At 47.4% G+C, this 19,632-nt stretch overlaps 1 protein-coding gene across 1 annotated transcript in view; it reads right to left on the bottom strand.

Moving 5' to 3' along the window:
• Positions 1 to 3,526: 3,526 nt before the first annotated feature.
• The window catches only part of KDM3B (lysine demethylase 3B), a 158,605-nt gene continuing 142,499 nt past the window's right edge, over positions 3,527 to 19,632 (bottom strand). The window contains exons 20-24 of the mRNA XM_075344677.1: positions 18,337 to 18,456; positions 15,788 to 15,927; positions 15,531 to 15,707; positions 13,192 to 13,326; positions 3,527 to 4,805 (exon numbers count right to left, since the gene is read on the bottom strand). Coding sequence (XP_075200792.1) covers positions 4,725 to 4,805; positions 13,192 to 13,326; positions 15,531 to 15,707; positions 15,788 to 15,927; positions 18,337 to 18,456 — 653 coding nt within the window. The 3' untranslated portion in view covers positions 3,527 to 4,724. The remainder of the gene's footprint in view (positions 4,806 to 13,191; positions 13,327 to 15,530; positions 15,708 to 15,787; positions 15,928 to 18,336; positions 18,457 to 19,632) is intronic.

Here is a 19,632-nt window from a genome sequence, read left to right as displayed (position 1 = left end):
AAAATGCAGCTAAACAGTGCAATGCATAGTGAATAAGCATATATGTATATGTGCACTTCGGCACTAGTGGAGTCAGCCCCACAGGTGCTGCTTAACGCCTGGTCACAGCGGTTGTGTGACTATCCGAATCCCTGCCAGGGATTCCTAAACTTGTCTCTTCTGTCGCTACAGAAAACACTGACAAGAATGGCTGCCGGCGTCCTGTGTAGAGGAGGAAGCCGTGGGCGTGCCTGAGAAAATGCGGGAATCCGGCTTCACAGTGTACACAGTGAGAGGGGTGGAGTATGCAAAGCATACTCCAGCTCTCAGCGCTGCCGGTTTCACAGTGCACACAGTGAGAGGGGTGGAGTATGCAAAGCATACTCCAGCTCTCAGCGCTGCCGTGCTGTGCAGCGTCACGCCCCTACCCTGACTGGCAGGTCTGTGGGCGGAAACGAAGTGAGACTAGGCCGCGCAAGCCGGGGACTCGAGTGATAAGCGCGGCCGGCATATAAGCCTTGGTCGGCGCGGAAGTCCCCGGCGCACCACAAGTCCCAGCCGCGCCCGAAATAAAAATGGCAACGGCGGTTAGCGCGGTAGTCCCCTAATACACTAACACACCCAGCAAGCTGTAGTGTGCGATGGCACTAGTGCGGGCAGCGCCGCCGTCCCTTGGCGCACTAACACACCCAGCAATGCTGCCGTGTGTCCGTGCGCGGTCCCCACAGGGACACAGAGTACCTCAACGTAGCAGGGCCATGTCCCTGAGGATACTCAGCTCCATGTCCAGCAGATTCCCAGGAGCTGTGGATGGAGCACGGCCTCAGTGCCTGGAGACCGATATGATCCCACTTCACCCAGAGCCGAAAGGGGATGGGGAAGGAAAGCAGCATGTGGGCTCCAGCCTCCGTACCCGCAATGGGTACCTCAACCTTAACAAACACCTCCGACAAAAGTGGGGTGAGAAGGGAGCATGCTGGGGACCCTAGTATGGGCCCTCTTTTCTTCCATCCGACATAGTCAGCAGCTACTGCTGACTAAACAGTGGAGCTATGCGTGGATGTCTGACCTCCTTCGCACAAAGCACAAAACTGGTGAGCCAGTGATCCCACTGGGGGTGTATAGCCAGAAGGGGAGGGGCCTTACACTTTTGAGTGTAATACTTTGTGTGGCCTCCGGAGGCAGTAGCTATACACCCCAATTGTCTGGGTCTCCCAATGGAGCGACAAAGAAAAAAAAACGCTTATCAGGACAGGCACGGTGATTCTGGACTGCCTCTCTGAAATCAGAGTGGTCCAGAAACATGCTCAGTGTACGCTTGGGAAACCTGAAACGGAATTTCTCCTGCTGAGAAGCTGACTCCTCCACTGGAGGAACTGAGGGAGAAATATCCAGCATTTGATTGATGGACGCAATAAGATCGTTCAATATGGCGTCCCCGTCAGGTGTATCAAGATTGAGAGCGGCCTCAGGATCAGAATCCTGATCAACTATCTCCGCTTCATCAACCAGAGGTTCCCCCGCTGAGACCCTGACCAATATGAAGATGTCGAGGGGATTTCCCAGCGAGCTCGCTTAGTCGGTCAGGGGCTGGGGTCTGTATCAGAGACCTCACTCTGGGATCTATGAGACACCCCGGGGGGACCTTGCTGGTCCAACTGAGGGGGGCCAGGGAGCAATGATTCAACAGTGCCCCTGTGCTGAGATACCGGTCTGGATTGCTCAGTGGATCCTGCCGGTAGCGGGGTCGTACATGCGGCGCAGGCAGCATAGTAAGCCTGTGTTTGGCACTCCTGTCTTTTATGGGCGCCATGCTGTTGTCTTCCTTGAGCAACACAATATATATATCCAGAATCAACTGTGCACCATAAAGTGTAAAGTATATCTTATAAACATATAATTTAAAATTACACTCCTGCAGAAATGTGGCTAGCACCACAGATGCTGCATGCCCCCCGCTTAAAGCGGTTGTGAGGCCACCAGGGTCCCTGCCTGGGTCTGTCAGAATTTGTCCCCCTCTGCAGCGTTCAAGGAGCTGACAGGAATGTCCTGAGGAGAGGAGGGAGCCGTGGGCGTGACCCAGAAAGTGCGGGAGCTGGTGCCTGCACTGTGCACAGTGAGGGGAGTGGAGTATGCAAAGCATGCTCCAGCCCTCAGTGCTGCTCGTCCTGTGCAGCGTCCCGCCCTTCCCCTGCTTGTCAGGGCTGTGGGCGGGAGGAAGAAAGACTAGGCCGCAAAAAGCCGGGGACTCGAGTAATAAACGCGGCCGCCGTAAAAGCGCGGCCGCGTGGAAGTCCCCGGCGCACTACAAGTCCCAGCCGCGCCTCAGTGTTAAACATGGCGGCGGCGGTCAGCGCGGTAGTCTCCCTACATAAACACACTCAGCGATGCTGAGTGTGTAATGGCACATTAACCCGGTCAGCGCCGCGGTCCCCGGTGCACTAGCACACCCAGCAATGCTGGAGTGTTGCTGTGCTCGGTCCCCACGGGGACACAGAGTACCTCCAAGTAGCAGGGCCATGTCCCTGAACGATACCCGGCTCCTATCCATCAGGCTCCCAGGAGTTGTGGATGAAGCCCGGTCTCAGTGCCTGGAGACCGATAGGATCCCACTTCCACCAGAGCCCTGAGGGGGATGGGGAAGGAAAACAGCATGTGGGCTCCAGCCTCCGTACCCGCAATGGATACCTCAACCTTATAACACCGCCGACAAGAGTGGGGTGAGAAGGGAGCATGCTGGGGGCCCTATATGGGCCCACTTTTCTTCCATCCGACATAGTCAGCAGCTGCTGCTGACCAATCTGTGGAGCTGTGCGTGCATGTCTGACCTCCTTCGCACAAAGCAAAAAACTGAGGAGCCCGTGGGAGCACGGGGGGTGTATAGGCAGAAGGGGAGGGGCTTAACACTTTTAAGTGTAATACTTTGTGCGGCCTCCGGAGGCATAGCCTATACACCCAATTGTCTGGGTCTCCCAATAGAGCGACAAAGAAAATAACAATACCTTGAAAGGATGTGCCTCCTACAGACACTAAGCTAAAACTGAGGTTGCCTGGCCCGGCAAGGGGGTGTATACTGCAGAGGAGGAGTTATGCTTTTGGATCTACTTAGTGTCCTCCTATGGATAGGCAGCATAACGCCCATGGTCCATGATCCTGTGTCCCCCAATGTTTTTTTTTTTTTTTTTAAATTTAGCAGGGACCCGCCGGACCCTGTTTTTTGCGAGTTCGACCAGCTCTACTGGTGACCATTTTATGCAGCGTTATGAGAATCTCGTATTTATCATATTGATGGCAGGACCGGTCACTTTTTACCATTTTTGTGTTACCCCTATTTCCTCATAGATTGTAAGCTTGCGAGCACGACCATCGCTCCTCTTTGTATCTGTTGAATTATGAGTTGTCTTACAAGTACCCTCCGAATTAAAAAAAAAAAATACTGCGTAATATGTTGGTAGTTGAGAAATAAAAACTATTATGGTGAAAAGTGCAATGATGCAAACAACTCGTGCCATGATTAAAAAACTGCAGTAAAAGAACAACTCAAAACGAGAGATTCGTTGTACTTTAATAAGAACATGGAAACCCTAGTCAGCCCTTCACAAAATCAAAGTACAGGAAGTCAAATTAAAGTCATCTACAATAATTCACTTAAAAAACGTGTGTAACTGAATGTATAAACAGACCTGCAAACTGGCACCAGTACAGGCGGAAAAAAGATCACCTCCCAAAATCTGAAAAACTCCCCAAAAAAAACCCAAAACAAACAGAAAAAATTACTGATTTTAGATGCTTCAAATATTAATCTCAAAATATTTCACTGATTAAGAATGCAGTGTTTTATTTGGATGGGTAACAACTGGTAAATGAAATGGATCATGTGCGGAACATTTTGCATAAAGTTGCTACTGCAACTATATACACTTAATACAGACACTGTGGAAAGATGGCCAGTAATGGCTTCTTTTCTTAGCACGAACACTTGGCCACTTTTATGGTTCTGACACCCTACCCATTACGCACACTCATATGAATGACTACAATTAGAGTCAATGTGAAAGGAAGACTAAATGCCATGTGATGTGCCTTTTTTGGGATTGCCGGGAAAATAGAGGTGATCTTCAAAAAGTCTAAAAAAATGTCTACTGTCATGAAAGAGTAACTGATCCGCTACAAATCTATTGTTCTTAATAAATACATTTCCAATACCTTGCCTTCCCCAGTAAAAGCATGAATTCAGCCCCCTCCACTTTATTTAGAGCTAGCATATTGAACTATGCTATTAATAAGGTTGTAACAAGTTGTTTTGTATTGCAAATAACTACAAGGACACGTACTAAATTATCCATTGTGTTGGGTGCAACGTAAAGAGTTTTTTTTTTTCTTAAAGTATTAACTATGTTAGTTCCTCTTGAATTAGTTTTGTAGATTTCTCCAAGACTGGAAAACTATGCCCGAGAAGCCAAACATGCTCTTCTAGATTTTCCTAGTCCAGAAGTGTGCCAACAGCACAGTATTCCAGAGATCACGTAGTTAAAGCTGAAGGCAGCAGCAGAAATCAGCCGCCTTTCAGACGAGTGCATAAGTGAGGCACGTCTAGAGTACATGTGACGAGGCTGGATAGAAAACAGTGGTCGGGTTGTACAATGGATCCTGTCTGTTTAGACTTTTGCCTCTAGAAGTGACAAATCCAAAACGTAAATGATGCTCCTGTTACAATTTTCCAAGAGCGTAAAATTTATGTTTTTTTATGATCTCGCCAGTTTAGACTCGTGTGCTCGGAGGGTGCCAACAGCGTCTTTGACTGCATGGTAGATAATGTTCTTGACCTGAAAAAAGAAAAGCAAATAGCAAGGGTAAGGAAAAAAATGGCAGTTTTTTGGACTGTTGTTAGGGGTAGAGGATGGGGTGGGGTTACAGGGCACTTTATGTCCAGGATGCTGCTAACTTGATTGGCTTTCATATACAATCACAGCTTCATCTCTGGCCTGCCTTTTTACCTTATACACATCATGAGGATACTCCTCTACATCTTGGTAACAGACAATGATGCTGAGAAGTGTGCATTTTCTCCTTCCCTGCCCAAATCTTCACTTCTATGTCTATGTATACACTTTTACATAGTCTATGCAAATCTCCAAGCTCTCCATTTACCGTAATTTTCGTTTTATAAGACGCACTGAATTATAATACGCACCCATAATTATAAGACGCACCTGGTGTCTTAGAGGGGGGGAGGCCAGCGGTGGTGAAATGGGGTCACAGGAGGCAGGGACAGTGCTGGAGTAGGGCGATGCTGCAGGCTCTGCAGTGGAAGCTGTGCTGGCTGCGGGGTCTGTCCTGGATATGGGGCCGTGCGGCGGGTGTCCCACTCCCAGATGCTCTGTCGGTGGTGCGGGCTTCAAAGAAATGGTGGCTGGAGGTGGAGGATGCGCAGATTGAAGTCTCGGCTCAACGACAAGCCAAGATCTCACCTGTGCACGCGCCACCTCCGGGTGCCATTTTCCTTATATTCACTGCTGGGAGATCAATGGGCTGGAGACAGTGCATGCGCAGATGAGATCTTGAGCAGAGAGCACCATCTGCGCACATGCGGTCTCCGGGCACCATTCCTTTGAAGTCTGCACCGCCAACAGAGCATCTGGAACATTCGCAACGCCCTGCTTCACACAGCAAGCAGGACCCCCAACGCCAGTACAGCGCCCTTTCTCCACCTCCCGGTAAGCTACATTCAGATTGTAAGACGCACCCCCCCTCATTTTCATCCTACATTTTGGGAGGAAAAGTGCATCTTACAATCCGAAAAATATGGTACTTTCTTCCTCCCTATACTATGCTACTATATAATTAGTTTGGTTACAATATTTTTATTATTACATATTAGAACATTTATATATTACATTAGTTTAGTGGAACAAAGTAGAAACATTAGACAATTTCTTTATAAACAGTTCAAACATTTGCGTTTTTTGTTTGAGGGGGAGGTAAGCCGGGGAGGGAAGGCGGAAGGAGAGATCTTTATTGGGGAAACTGGGAAAAGAAAGGTGAAATGGGATTAGGAAAATGGTTAGAAGGAGAGCTACCATGCATAATAATCATTTGCAAAGACTTCTGTAAAACATATATATAGATTAGTTTAGTTATATCTTCTTTGCAAATATTGAGAATCATTTCTTTTAAGAAATATGTACAAGAAAGAAAAAAAGAGGAAAAGGAAAGAAGAGAAAGAGGAAGGAAGGAAGAAAGAAAGGAGAAAATTGAATGGGGTATTTGTCAGAGGACTATTTGTGTTTTTAGCTTCAAAATTTCTACTATATATAAGAGAAGGGAATTTTGTTTACTTACCGTAAATTCCTTTTCTTCTAGCTCCAATTGGGAGACCCAGACAATTGGGTGTATAGCTACTGCCTCCGGAGGCCACACAAAGTATTACACTCAAAAGTGTAAGGCCCCTCCCCTTCTGGCTATACACCCCCAGTGGGATCACTGGCTCACCAGTTTAGTGCAAAAGCAAGAAGGAGGAAAGCCAATAACTGGTTTAAAGACCAATTCAATCCGAAGAAACATCGGAGAACTGCAACCATTCACATGAACAACATGTGTACCGAAAAAAACCCTAAGAAAACAGGGCGGGCGCTGGGTCTCCCAATTGGAGCTAGAAGAAAAGGAATTTACGGTAAGTAAACAAAATTCCCTTCTTCTTTGTCGCTCCATTGGGAGACCCAGACAATTGGGACGTCCAAAAGCAGTCCCTGGGTGGGTAAAAGAATACCTCGTGGTAGGGCCGTCAAACAGCCCTTTCGTACAGGTGGGCAACCGCTGCCTGAAGGACTTGTCTACCTAGGCTGGCGTCTGCCGAAGCGTAGGTATGCACCTGATAAGCTTGGTAAAAGTGTGCAGACTCGACCAGGTAGGTACCTGGCACACCTGCTGAGCCGTAGCCTGGTGCCGTAATGCCCAGGACGCACCCACGGCTCTGGTAGAATGGGCATTCAGCCCTGAGGGAACCGGGAGCCTAGCAGCACGGTAGGTTTCAAGAATTGGTTCCTTGATCCACCGAGTCAGGGTGGATTTGGAAGCTTGCGACCCTTTACGCTGACCAGCGACAAGGACAAAGAGTGCATCCGGGCGGCACAGGAGCGCCGTGCGGGAATGTAGATCCTGAGTGCTCTCACCAGATCCAACAGATGCAAATCCTTTTCAAATTGATGGACTGGATGAGGACACAAAGAAGGTAAGGTGATATCTTGATTGAGATGAAAGTGGGATACCACCTTAGGGAGAAAGTCCGGAATCGGACGCCGAACCCCCTTGTCCTGGTGAAGACCAGGAATGGAGATTTGCATGACAGCGCTGCTAGCTCGGACACTCTCTGAAGAGACGTGACCGCTACTAGAAAGGCCACTTTCTGTGAAAGACGGAAAAGGGAAACAACTTTCAAAGGCTCGAAAGGCGGCTTCAAGAGAGTCATTAGAACCTTGTTCAGACTCCAGAGCTCTAATGGCCGCTTGTACGGAGTGATGAGAAGACAAACTCCCTGCAGGAACGTGCATACCTGCGGAAGTCGGCTAGGCGTTTCTGAAAAAATACAGATAGCGCTGAGACTTGTCCTTCAAGGGAGCTGAGCGACCAACCATTTTCCAACCAAGATTGTAGGAAGGAAGGAAAAATAGGCGACGCAAATGGCCAGGGAGAAACTCCTTGAGCAGAGCACCAAGATAAGAATATCTTCCACGATCTGTGGTAGATCTTGGCGGACGTTGGCTTCTTGGCTTGCGTCATGGTGACAACCACTCCTGAGATAATCCTGAAGACGCTATGATCCAGGACTCAATGGCTACACCGTCATGTTCAGGGCCGCAGAGTTCAGATGGAAAAAAGGGGCCCTTGAAACAGCAAGTCTGGTCGGTCTGGTAGTGCCCACGGTTGGCCTACCGTGAGGTACCACAGATCCGGGAACCCCAACCTCCTCGGCCAATCTGGAGCGACGAGGATGGCGCGGCGACAGTCGGACTTGATCTTGCGCAGCACTCTGGGCAACAATGCCAGAGGTGGGACACATAAGGTAGCCGGGACTGCGACCAATGTTGAACTGAGGCGTCCGCCGCCAGAGCTCGATGATCGTGAGACTGTGCTATGAAGCCGGAACAAAGTTGTTGTGCCGTGACGCCATTATGTCGACGTCCGGCATCCCGCAGCGGCGACAGATCTCCTGAAACCCGTCCGGGTGAAGAAACCATTCCCCTGCGTCCATACCCTGGCGACTGAGGAAGTCTGCTTCCTAGTTTACCACGCCTGGGATGTGAACTGCGGATATGGTGGATGCTGCGTGTTCTTCCGTGGTGGTTGATGTATGCCACCGCTGTGGAGATATCCGACTGAATTCGGATGTGCTTGCTTTTCAGCCACTGCTGGAAGGCTTGTAGGACAAGATACACTGCTCTGATTTCCAGAACATTGATCTGAAGGGTGGACTCTTGCTGAATCCACGTACCTTGAGCCCTGTGGCAGAGAAAAAACTGCTCCCCACTCTGATAGACTCGTGCCTGTCGTAACTACCGCCCAGGATGGGGGTAGGAAGGACCTTTTTTCTGACCATGAGGTGGGAAGAAGCCACCACCGTAGAGATTCTTTGGCCGCCTGAGAAAGGGAGACGTCTCTGTCGATGGGCGTCGACTTCCCGTCTCATTGGCGGAGAATGTCCCATTGTAGTGGACGCAGATGAAACTGCGCGAAAGGGACTGCCGCCATTGCTACCATCTTACGTGAGAAGTGCATGAGGCGTCTCAATGTGTGCGACTGATCCTAAGGAGAGATTGCAGCCTTGTCTGTAGTGAACGCTGTTTGTCTAGCGGAAGCTTCACTATCGCTGAGAGAGTATGAAACTCCATGCCTAGATATGTTAGTGATTGGCCCGGGGTCGGATCTGACTTTGAAAAGTTGATGATCCACCCGAAACTCTGGAGAGTCTCCAGCGCAACGTTCGGCTGTGTTGGCATGTTCCTTAAGAGGGTGCCTTGACAAGTAGATCTCCCAAACACGGGATCACAGAGTGACCTTGAGATTGCAGGACTGGTACTACTGCTGCCATGACCTTAGCGAAGACCCGTGGGGCTATCGCCAGCCGGAAGGCAGAGTTACGAACTGAAGGTGTTCGCGTCTTATAACAAAGCGTAGAAACGCTGGAGCTCTGGATCAATCGGCACGTGGGGATAAGCATCCTTGACGTCTATCGATGTTAGGAAATTTCCTTGAAACATTGAGGCGATGACGGAGCGGGGGATTACATCCGGAACCGCCTGGTGTTCACGAGCTGGTTGAGCCGTGTTAGATCCAGAACGGGACGGAAATACTCGTCCTTTCTTGGCATCGCAAATAATTCGGAGTAAAAACCGTGACCTTGTTCCTGAAGAGGAACGGGGGTCACCACTCGTTGTGCCTTTAGAGTGCCCACCGCCTGCAGAAGAGCATCGGCTCGGTCGGGAGGTGGAGAAGTTCTGAAGAATTGAGTTGGAGGACGAGAACTGAACTCTATCCTGTACCCGTGAGACAGAATGTCTCTCACCCAACGGTCTTTGACCTGTGACAGCGAAATATCGCCAAGGCGGGAGAGCCTGCTACCGACCGAGGATGCGGAGAGAGGAGGCCGCAAGTCATGAGGAAGCCTCTTGGAAGTGGGTTTTCAGGCTGTCTTTTTTGGGCGTGACTGAGCCCGCCAAGAAACTGAGCTCCTCTGATCCTTTTGAGTCCTCTTTGGACGAGGAGAAATGGGACCTGCCCGAGCCTTGAAAAGACCGAAAACCCCGACTGTCCCTTGGTATGTTGGGGTTTGTTTTGTCTGGGCTGAGGTAAGGAAGAATCCTTACTCTTGAACTGTTTAATGATTACATCTCACGCACACTAAACAGTCGGTCAGCAGAACAAGGCAAACTGGTTAAGCCCTTTTTTGGAAGCAGAATCTGCCTTCCATTCAGTTAACACCCAGGCCCTGCGTAAAACCACGGAGTGAGCGGACGCCACTGCCGTACGGGTCGTAGAGTCCAGGACAGCATTAATCGCATAAGACGCAAATGCAGACATTTGGGCGGTTAAGGATGACACTTGCGGAACAGATGTACGTGTGACCGTGTCCATCTGTGTAAGACAAGCTGAAGTAGCTTGGGGTGCCTCTACGGCTGCGAATGCTGGAGCTAACAGCGCGCCGATAGCCTCATAGATGGATTTCGACCAGAGATCCCTCTGTCTGTCAGTGGCATCTTTAAGTGCAGCCCCATCTTCCACTGCAACTATGGATCTAGCTGCAAGCTGGAGATTGGAGGATGCCCCTTGGGACACTGGGTCCAGCCATTGCCCACGTCAGGGGGTAGGGATAACGTGTATCCTCAGCCGTTTGGAGAAGCGCTTAACTGAATAAGCGTGGTGTTCCTGGACTGCCTGTGTAAAGTCAGGGTGGTCAAGGAAAGTATTTAATTTACGCTTGGGATACGTGAATGGAATTTCTCCTGCTATGAAGCTGACTCTTCCACTGGAGGAGCTGGGGGAGAAATAACTAACATTCTATTGATGGACGCTATGAGATTATTGACTATGGCGTCACCATCAGGTGTATCCAGATTGAGAGCGGTCTCAGGATTAGATCTTGAGCAGCTACCTCCGCCACATCACACAGAGAGTCCGCTTGCTGGGACCCTGACTAGTGTGATGAAGTCGATGGCCGCTCATAGTGAGCCTCTCAGACTATCTGGGACTGTCGTCCGTGTCAGAGCCGTCACTCTGGGAAGCACATGACCCCTCGGAGCTCAAAGTTGTTCCCACTGAGGGGGACCATGGATAATGATGAACAGTGGCCATGGATTTGAGAGACTTGTCTGGACTGCAAGGCTTCTAGTCTCATAGCCATAGTCTCAGAAAATCTGTCAGTAAATACCTATGTACACTGCCGGCCATATAGCCGTACATGCTGCACCGGCTGCATAGAAAACATGTGCTTCTGCACCTCTGTTTTACACAGACAATATGCTGTTATGTCCTCCGCACAATCAAAGAGGGTATATACAAAAATGCAGCTAAACAGTGCAATGCATAGTGAATAAGCATATATGTATATGTGCACTTCGGCACTAGTGGAGTCAGCCCCACAGGTGCTGCTTAACGCCTGGTCACAGCGGTTGTGTGACTATCCGAATCCCTGCCAGGGATTCCTAAACTTGTCTCTTCTGTCGCTACAGAAAACACTGACAAGAATGGCTGCCGGCGTCCTGTGTAGAGGAGGAAGCCGTGGGCGTGCCTGGGAAAGTGCGGGAATCCGGCTTCACAGTGTACACAGTGAGAGGGGTGGAGTATGCAAAGCATACTCCAGCTCTCAGCGCTGCCGGTTTCACCGTGCATCCAGTGAGAGGGGTGGAGTATGCAAAGCATACTCCAGCTCCCAGCGCTGCCGTGCTGTGCAGCGTCACGCCCCTACCCTGACTGGCAGGTCTGTGGGCGGAAACGAAGTGAGACTAGGCCGCGCAAGCCGGGGACTCGAGTTGATAAGCGCGGCCGGCATATAAGCCTTGGTCGGCGCGGAAGTCCCCGGCGCACCACAAGTCCCAGCCGCGCCCGAAATAAAAATGGCAACGGCGGTTAGCGCGGTAGTCCCCTAATACACTAACACACCCAGCAAGCTGTCGTGTGCGATGGCATTAGTGCGGGCAGCGCCGCCGTCCCTGGCGCACTAACACACCCAGCAATGCTGCCGTGTGTCCGTGCGCGGTCCCCATAGGGACACAGAGTACCTTAACGTAGCAGGGCCATGTCCCTGAGGATACTCCGCTCCATGTCCAGCAGATTCCCAGGAGCTGTGGATGGAGCACGGCCTCAGTGCCTGGAGACCGATATGATCCCACTTCACCAGAGCCCTCAGGGGGATGGGGAAGGAAAACAGCATGTGGGCTCCAGCCTCCGTACCCGCAATGGGTACCTCAACCTTAACAAACACCCGACAAGAGTGGGGTGAGAAGGGAGCATGCTGGGGGCCCTTTAGTATGGGCCCTCTTTTCTTCCATCCGATATAGTCAGCAGCTACTGCTGACTAAACAGTGGAGCTATGCGTGGATGTCTGACCTCCTTCGCACAAAGCACAAAACTGGTGAGCCAGTGATCCCACTGGGGGTGTATAGCCAGAAGGGGAGGGGCCTTACACTTTTGAGTGTAATACTTTGTGTGGCCTCCGGAGGCAGTAGCTATACACCCAATTGTCTGGGTCTCCCAATGGAGCGACAAAGAAATATAAATATTCTTTTATATATATATATATATATATATATATATATATATATAATTAGTTTGTGCACTCTGCCCTCCCTGAAAACTTGGATGCTTTCCTTCCTCTCCATTCTCTGATCTGCCATGTACTTCCCTCTTCCTCGCCATCACCTGTAAGGCTGAATTCCTCCTTTTATTTAATCTGGGATGCAGTAAAAGTACTACTTTTCATCATTATGCTAGATATAATTTTCATCCATTTTTGAGTCATGTACCATTTTTACTCTGTGTGTCATCCTTGCTCTGATGCGAGGTAATAAAATAATGGGAGGTTTTCCAGAATCCCTAGCACTAGTCAGAGATAAATGGACAGCACATAGATTCAACACAAATGGAGTGTTGTGCTTTCCATTGTAGTTACAGAACCATTCACATGATTGGCGAGTTTGGTTAGAAAATCGGACCAAACATGAACAAGCCTCTGTTTTTTGCAGACCACTGGCCTGTGAAAAGGTGCGATATGAAAAGACTAAAACAGGTAAAAATTCAATGTGGGGGAAAAAAAAACTACATAGATTATGGATTTAAAGCTTGAACTTGTTGCTTAACACAGAAAAGATGGGGAGGGCATAGAAAGTGGTCACATCCAGGAGCAGTGTGTTGGATCTTTGTTAGAAGCAGCTGGACAACCAGCTATGTTAAGGAGTTGTTTAGTCCCTACAACAGCAAAATGGTAGGAATTTTTTAGGCTATTTAGAATTTTGCCTAGTTTAAAGAAAATAATTGTGCAAAAGTGTCCATAATCTCAATCTTTATATGCGTATGTTCCTATACAACAAAATATGAAGGGTAAACAACTGTTTTAGCATTTGAGATTTTAAAACGTTCAGAAAATATAGTAACTTTTCTTATACACAACTGGTAATTAAGGTATTGTAAATAATTATTTCTCAATCACTGTTACTATACCTGTAGTTTGTCCTCATGGTTTGTGTGCGTGTTTGACAAGTGCCTAAATTCCTGCGTCAGGCGGAAGCAATGCTTCACATGTTCTGGAGAGACAAAATCTTCCGCTACTTTTATACAACTGTACAAGTTGTGGACCTGCAGCCAAAAGAAAAAAAACATGATGTAAAATTGCTACCTCAATGTGTATGGACTCAACACGATCAAGCAACCTTGCTCAAGATCTACAGTTTGTAAAACTGTGGCATGTGGTCATCTAGGCTCTTTTCACAGGATGCAATGGTATGAAATAGTGTATACAGTAAAAAGGCAAGAACATCTACAGCGGACAAGTTACTTATATTGGGATAGGAAAGTCACATCCGCTCACCTGCCAAGTGCATGTCAATTTCATTCCAAGGCACAGATGAAATTCAAAAAGATAGCCAGCCCTCTACTCGCTTTATTCAATAGGGGTAAAAAACGGATTTTTGTGTACTCACCGTAAAATCGTTTTCTCTTAGCCATCATTGGGGGACACAGGACTATGGATAGGCAGCAATAACACCCATGGTCCCGTGTCCCCCAATGAGGCGTCAGAGAAAAACGGATTTTTCTGTACTCACCATAAAATCGTTTTCTCTTAGCCATCATTGGGGGACACAGGACTATGGATAGGCAGCAATAACACCCATGGTCCTGTGTCCCCCAATGAGGCGTCAGAGAAAAACGGATTTTTCTGTACTCACCATAAAATCGTTTTCTCTTAGCCATCATTGGGGGACACAGGACCATGGGTGTTATTGCTGCCTATCCATAGTCATGTGTCCCCCAATGAAGCGTCAGAGAAAACATATTTCTGTGTCGCTCCGTACATATAGCATACAATATAATGTATGAAAAAACTGCAACCAAAAAAACCATACTAAGGCAACACGTGTCTGACCTTTGAGGTCCATAGCCTAAGCCAGACAGAGAACTAGTAAGGTCAGAAACGTGTTGGCTTAGTATGGGTTTTTTTTGTTGCAATTTTTTCATACATTATGTTATTTTATGCTGTTTGTACGAAGCAACAAAAAAATATGTCATACTGAATAGCAATTTTTGTTCTTGAAGCAAGTGGAGTGCTGGCTATTTTTTAAGTTATTTATTTTGCTTGCTTTTATAGCGCCATCATATTCCACAGCTCGTTACAGACACTGTCATCACTGCCCCATTGGGGCTCCCAGACTTAAATTCCACATCAGTGTATCTTTGGGTGTGAAATGAAACTGGAAACCCACAAGGACGACGTACAAACTCCTTGCAGATGCGGTCCTTGGTGGTATGCGAATTGGCCTCCGATGGGTGAATGGGTGTCAAATGTGTTTCTCATTCGCGTAAATGGGCACTGAAGTTGAGACATGTCATAAATGCATAGCAGATACAAGTCCTACCTATGAGAACCACAGCTTTCGCAGGAAAAAAAAACCTTAAATAACTGCGTGTTATCAGATGGGGGGTGTACTCACTTTTGTTGCCAGCAGTTTAGACATTAATGGCTGTGTGTGGCGTTATTTAGAGGACACACCAAATTTACACTGTTATACCAGCTGTACACTGACTACTTTACATTGTATCGGTGTCATATCTTCTGTGGTGTCCCATGAAAAGATATAATAAAATATTTACAAAAATGTGAGGGGTGTACTCACTTTTGGGATATACTGTATCTCTACTCGAGGACCTGTCAGGCAGCTATCTTATAGTATAAAATTTATTAAAAAAAGATGTATTAAAAGCATAGTGCCAGAAATTCTTATAAGGGGACACAATAACATATACCATACCCTTTATAAGCGTGCATTAGCTACATATAACAATACTGACACTGTGCACTTATCAAGGCCAGAAGTGTGACTAAATATTACTAGGAAAGTGCCAAGCAAGCAAACTTCTATGTGGGCCAGAATTCTGCGTGCCCTCGTCATCCCAACGCTTGTTTCGCCCTCCTTCTTCTTCAGGGGTTGTCACACTTCTGCACTATATAGAATTCTGCCCCTGATAAGTGCACAGTGTGCAGTATTGTTTTTTGTAGCCAATACACGCTTATAAAGGGTATGGTATATTCTATTTTGCCCCCATATAAGAATGTATGGCATTATGCTTTTAATAAATCTTGTTTGAGTAAATTTGATACTATGTTTACTTCAATGCCATAATAATCTTGTTAAGTTGGGATTAATATACTCATGTTGTGAGGCTTTTCTTATGCCTAAGGTCTTTTGAGTTTTATGCCAAGCATTAATATGTACATGTTGGCCATGTGCAGTTTTGACGCATCATGGTATAACACAGAAAAGCATAACTGGATGATGTTGTACCTGATGTGGTGCTCCAGCAGGAATGAAGACAGCGTCTCCCAGGAATTGGACAATTGCCCAGCCTTGCACTCCATATTCATCATAGAGACGCTTACGTAACTCCTGATCCAAATACCAGCTTTGATCATGTATTGGATCATGATCTGCTGGATTTTCTTGCCCCTGTTCATCGCCAACCTACAACATGTAACACAGCAATGAGTAATGAACTTTCTTGTCTTATAAGTGACTGCCATAGTTGGATACCAAAACTGTACCTTTCTAAGAAGCTCCCGGATCTTCTCTGCATCCTTGGCAGCGTAGATGTGCCACAGTGCTCCAGGCTTTTCTTTTCCCTCATGAATTCGTTTTTTTGTCACTTCATCAGCATCGCCTTCCTCAATAGTCCTGAGTACCTCTGAAAGTTGCATTATATTAGCCCAATCTTGTAATAAGTGATAGATTTGTACATTTTAGACATGATCTATAAAATGCTGTTAGGTCCTAATTCACCGAAGTGTTTGTCAAATATCTGGTGTAAAACATTTGTGTGACCCCGGCCTAAGTTGGAACATTTATATGCATTACAATATGGGTGGAATTGTGGTGGAACAAATTATGACTCCACAGCACGTATAATTGATAAACAATGGCATGCTTTACGTCATAGATTGTACTTTCCAATGAACAAAGTTAATTTTCATCAATAGATCTTGGAATAATAAGTTGAAGGGTGCCTACTCTTGTAGCTACCCAATAAATAAGAGCCCTTATTGAGGCATCCTAATTCTATGCTACAAAGAAACATAGCAGATATAATGTATGCGTTAGCTGCAAATTTATGTACGGTATATATAAAGCTTGAAAGCAGGCCTAACCCACTACAGCAATGCACACCCTCTACAGCAGGCCTAACCCTCTACTGCAGGCCTAACCCTCTACTGCAGGCCTAACCCTCTACTGCAGGCCTAGCCCTCTACTGCAGGCCTAGCCCTCTACAGCAGGCCTAGCCCTCTACAGCAGGCCTATCCCTCTACAGCAGGCCTAACCCTCTACTGCAGGCCTAACCCTCTACTGCAGGCCTAACCCTCTACTGCAGGACTAACCCTCTACTGCAGGCCTAACCCTCTACTGCAGGCCTAACCCTCTACTGCAGGCCTAACCCTCTACAGCAGGCCTAACCCTCTACAGCAGGCCTAACCCTCTACAGCAGGCCTAACCCTCTACTGCAGGCCTAACCCTCTACTGCAGGCCTAACCCTCTACTGCAGGCCTAACCCTCTACAGCAGGCCTAACCCTCTACTGCAGGCCTAACCCTCTACTGCAGGCCTAACCCTCTACAGCAGGCCTAACCCTCTACTGCAGGCCTAACCCACTACAGCAATGCACACCCTCTACAGCAGGCCTAACCCTCTACTGCAGGCCTAACCCTCTACTGCAGGCCTAACCCTCTACTGCAGGCCTAACCCTCTACTGCAGGCCTAACCCTCTACTGCAGGCCTAACCCTCTACAGCAGGCCTAACCCTCTACTGCAGGCCTAACCCTCTACTGCAGGCCTAACCCTCTACTGCAGGCCTAACCCTCTACTGCAGGCCTAACCCTCTACTGCAGGCCTAACCCTCTACTGCAGGCCTAACCCTTTACAGCAGGCCTAACCCTCTACAGCAGGCCTAACCCTCTACTGCAGGCCTAACCCTCTACTGCAGGCCTAACCCTCTACTGCAGGCCTAACCCTCTACTGCAGGCCTAACCCTCTACTGCAGGCCTAACCCTCTACTGCAGGCCTAACCCTCTACTGCAGGCCTAACCCTCTACTGCAGGCCTAACCCTCTACAGCAGGCCTAACCCTCTACAGCAGGCCTAGCCCTCTACAGCAGGCCTAGCCCTCTACAGCAGGCCTAGCCCTCTACAGCAGGCCTAACCCGCTCCAGCAAGCCTAACGCTCTGCAGCAGGCCTAACCCGCTACAGCAGGCCTAACCCGCTACAGCAGGCCTAACCCGCTACAGCAGGTCTAACCCGCTACAGCAGGCCTAATTCGCTACAGCAGGCCTAACTCGCTACAGCAGGCCTAACTCGCTACAGCAGGCCTAACTCGCTACAGCAGGCCTAACTCGCTACAGCAGGCCTAACTCGCTACAGCAGGCCTAACTCGCTACAGCAGGCCTAACGCTCTGCAGCCAACCGACCACTCTAGAGCAGTCTCATTAAAAACATTTGCATCTACAGTTGTCTTCTCAGTGCTGGCAGCACTGCTTCAGAGCTGTGCCTGATAATAACCAACACAGTACAGCAGAGTTGCACTTTGTTTCATAACAAACACAATTGTAGTCTTCCTCTCTCAGTGCTTTAGCTTTTGTCTCACAGCCTGTGTGGATGCAAGTGACAGCACAGCAGAGCTGACAATCCAGTGAGCACAACTGTAAATGTTTTTGCAATGAAACACAGTTCACGTCTGCTTTTCTGTGTTAGTTCTGATCTCACTGCAGAGATGGATGTGATTATGAGAGCAAAATGTCAGTCATTACATGTCTCACATGGTAATGTTCCCTTCAACAAACAAACTCTGGAGGTAGATTCTCATACAAATCTGTTTTCAGCCCACAGATCTTAACAGCTCCCTTGCATTCAAGAAAAATCATATCGCAGATATCAAGTTATCATTTTATTCAGCTTCCTATGACCTGTAGGTTCATAAACATGGCTTAGGGAGGTTGATTTTACTGACAGAATCCCTTTAAAACTGTCTAGGCAAAGTTTACACTAAGACTCAGACACTAATAATAAATATGCCATAATGTCTTTGGGACATTTACTGATGTGATTACCTTCATCATGAGCACTCTCTCCTAATGGAATGCCTACATACACCATGACATTAACTGCATCAGACACGTCCAAATGCAGGTTTGTTGTGCCAACTCGTCTATCTTCAGCAGTAATTAAGCCTTAATTAAAACAAGAAAACTGTCAGTATTATATGACCTAAATACAAATCATTTATTCAGCGGCATGCATTCATGAAATTTCCACATTTTCTAGTGATGATTCATTTATGTCAGTGTTTTTTTTGCAGTCATGGCCCGTTTGTATGATAGAAAGCCCAAGCATGGACTGGGAATACGACCTGGAGAATTTTGGAGCTCCAGATGTTAAGAAATGTTGCATGTCACACATTAGATGCAGAATTTCTTAGAAATGTCCTATACATCTGAATAAGGTTTGGTGAAAGCCATTCACATGCAGCAGAAATAAACCAATTCACGTGTATGGGACTGATTTTTTGCTGTAGAAATCTCTGCAAAATATCTCAAGTTTAAAAGGAGTTGTCCACTAATTGGACAATCCCTACTCATTCCCCTTGTTAGCCCCCATAAAAAAGAAAAACCTATACTCATCTCCGATGCAGCCATGGTTCCAGTGATGTCTGAAGTTGCGTTCCCAGGGCTCATATGACATTGTTATGAAACGCGAGCCCCGTGACCAATCAGTGCCGGCTCACTTCACCCCACCTTTGAGCAGGAAGTCAGCAAAGCGCGTACATCCTTCTCAAATGTCCGAAGGCGGGTAGATAGACGCCAGGCGCTGATTGGTCAAAAATGCAAAAATTAAAAAATTAATTCAAATTCATTAAACAAATTATTGTACCCCCACATGGAAGTAGTGATGCTTTCATATATGTGCACACTAACATTTTTTTTAGTGGTGACCTGAAAAAGAACTTTCAGCTTTTTCACAGTCCACACAGGTTTGGTTTCAGAAGGAGGCCAGGAAAATACATCGCACTTGAACTCCACAAAAAAAAATCTTTCATGGAATTTGAAGAAGAACGTTGCAGGACACGAATCTAAGAATATTAGTGAAGTGGAGATCATAGCCTGTGGGAACTGCGCTAAGATTCTTCAGGAACGCTGTTAGAAGCTCTTAACCTTTGTCAGGTGCAGCTCCCATCAAAAACCCTTTACGGAGAATTGAGAATCTAGCACTAAACTAATGTACTGGTTCTCATATGCCAGATTGTCTTCTGTTGTAAGGCTAAACCAATCTATCACCTCTCTACATGTGTCCCCTCACAAGAGAATATCATCATACCTTAAAAAAGCATGCAGTCAGGAAATCTCTTG

The sequence above is a fragment of the Anomaloglossus baeobatrachus genome, chromosome 4 (assembly GCF_048569485.1).
Source record: "Anomaloglossus baeobatrachus isolate aAnoBae1 chromosome 4, aAnoBae1.hap1, whole genome shotgun sequence".
Classification (NCBI taxonomy): domain Eukaryota; kingdom Metazoa; phylum Chordata; class Amphibia; order Anura; family Aromobatidae; genus Anomaloglossus; species Anomaloglossus baeobatrachus.
This window is presented reverse-complemented; position numbering and strand designations above follow the sequence as displayed.